Source organism: Phyllobates terribilis, unplaced genomic scaffold, assembly GCF_046119375.1.
Source record: "Phyllobates terribilis strain yellow unplaced genomic scaffold, ASM4611937v1 Scaffold_11__3_contigs__length_659146591, whole genome shotgun sequence".
NCBI lineage: Eukaryota > Metazoa > Chordata > Amphibia > Anura > Dendrobatidae > Phyllobates > Phyllobates terribilis.
Genome location: NW_027362771.1, coordinates 628,652,317 through 628,653,779, shown reverse-complemented (window position 1 = coordinate 628,653,779; position 1,463 = coordinate 628,652,317). Strand labels below are relative to the sequence as shown.

General features: G+C 43.4%; 1 protein-coding gene across 1 annotated transcript; it reads right to left on the bottom strand.

Moving 5' to 3' along the window:
• Positions 1 to 349: 349 nt before the first annotated feature.
• Positions 350 to 793, bottom strand: LOC141167473 (histone H2B 5-like). Its single transcript, XM_073654875.1, has one exon. The coding sequence runs from the start codon at positions 791 to 793 to the stop codon at positions 350 to 352; it is 444 nt and encodes a 147-aa protein (XP_073510976.1).
• Between the last annotated feature and the right edge of the window lie 670 nt (positions 794 to 1,463).

Below are 1,463 nucleotides of genomic sequence, written 5' to 3'. Positions count from 1 at the left end.
AATAAGTGACATTGCTATTATTGAAAATGACATCAATGATGTGCACTACAAAGATGTAAGGCCTAGAGAATGGTTGGACCGGATGGAAGAAAGATACAAGAAAAATGACATGCTTAATGATAGAACAGCAGATCGAAGGATCAACAGCATAGGAATAGGTATGAACAACCTACAAAGGATTAGAAGTCAAAGCCATCATATTAGAAACAAGTCAATCTCTATTGTCAGAAATACTTTAAAAAACAATTAAAAAATGGGGAAAAAATCAAGCTGAAATAAATCCATTCACTGGTTAGTGGCTCTCAGAAGAGCCTTTGGGCTGCGGTTGCAGAGCAGGGTGAGGAGCAGATCACTTTGTGCTGGTGTACTTGATGCCGGCCTTGGTGCCCTCAGACACGGCATGCTTTGTCAGCTCTCCAGGCAGCAGCAGGCGCATGGTTATCTGGATCTCCCGGGAGGTGATGGTGGAGTGCTTGTTGTAGTGATCCAGGAGGGAGCCTTCCCCTGTGATGCGCTCAAAGATGTTTTTGATGAAGGAGTTCATGATGCCCATGGCCTTGGAAGAGATGCCGGTGTCGGGGTGGACCTGCTTCAGCACCTTGTACACATAATTGGTGTATCTCTCCTTCCAGCTCTTCCTCCTCTTCTTGCTGTCCTTCTTCTGAGTCTTGGTCACAGCTTTCTTGTAGCCCTTCCTTGGTGGTGGGGCAGACATAGCGGGATCAGGTATGGTATGAGGAGAAAATACTCGGCACAAGCAAGAAAAAGAATGATCAAACCCCGACACCAGCATCTCCTAAAAAGGCCTTGGGCATCATGAACTCCTTCGTCAATGACATCTTCGAGAGCATCGCAGGGGAAGCCTCCTGCCTGGCTCACTGCACCAGCACAAGCACTACACCATCACCTCCCGGGAGATCCAGACCACCTTGTGCCTGCTGCTGCCCAGAGAGCTGGCAAATCACGCTGTGTCTGAGTACACCAAGGCCGTCATCAAGTACACCAGGGCCAAGTGATCTGCTTCACACCCTGCTGTGGACTCGCAACCCAAAGGCTTTTCTAAACAGTGAATGGATTTATTTCAGCTAGATTTTTCCCCATTTTTTTTTATTGTTTTTTAAAGTATTTCTGACAATATTGACTCGTTTCTAATATGATGGCTTTGACTTCCAATCCTTTGTAGGTTGTTGTTATGTACATGGAAGTGTCATAAGATTTACATGGCTGTATTTAGATTGAATAGGAATAGGTATATAGAAGGCCAAGGAGAGTTGAGTATAACATTTTTTAATCCTTTCCTGGCCAATCAATTTGCATCAAAATTAATCAAAGTGTTTTTTTTCTACAAAATTGCACAAATTTGCTAAAATTTAATTTTTGGATTTAGCAACATTTGGCTATAGGAGTTGAGTCTAAATCAGTGATGCTTAGACAATATAAGCTAAAAACCAATCCTATAGCTG

Bases quoted from the DNA above. Each gene is read 5' to 3' on its own strand.
- LOC141167473 (XM_073654875.1), bottom strand. From the start codon at position 793: ATGCTGGTGTCGGGGTTTGATCATTCTTTTTCTTGCTTGTGCCGAGTA.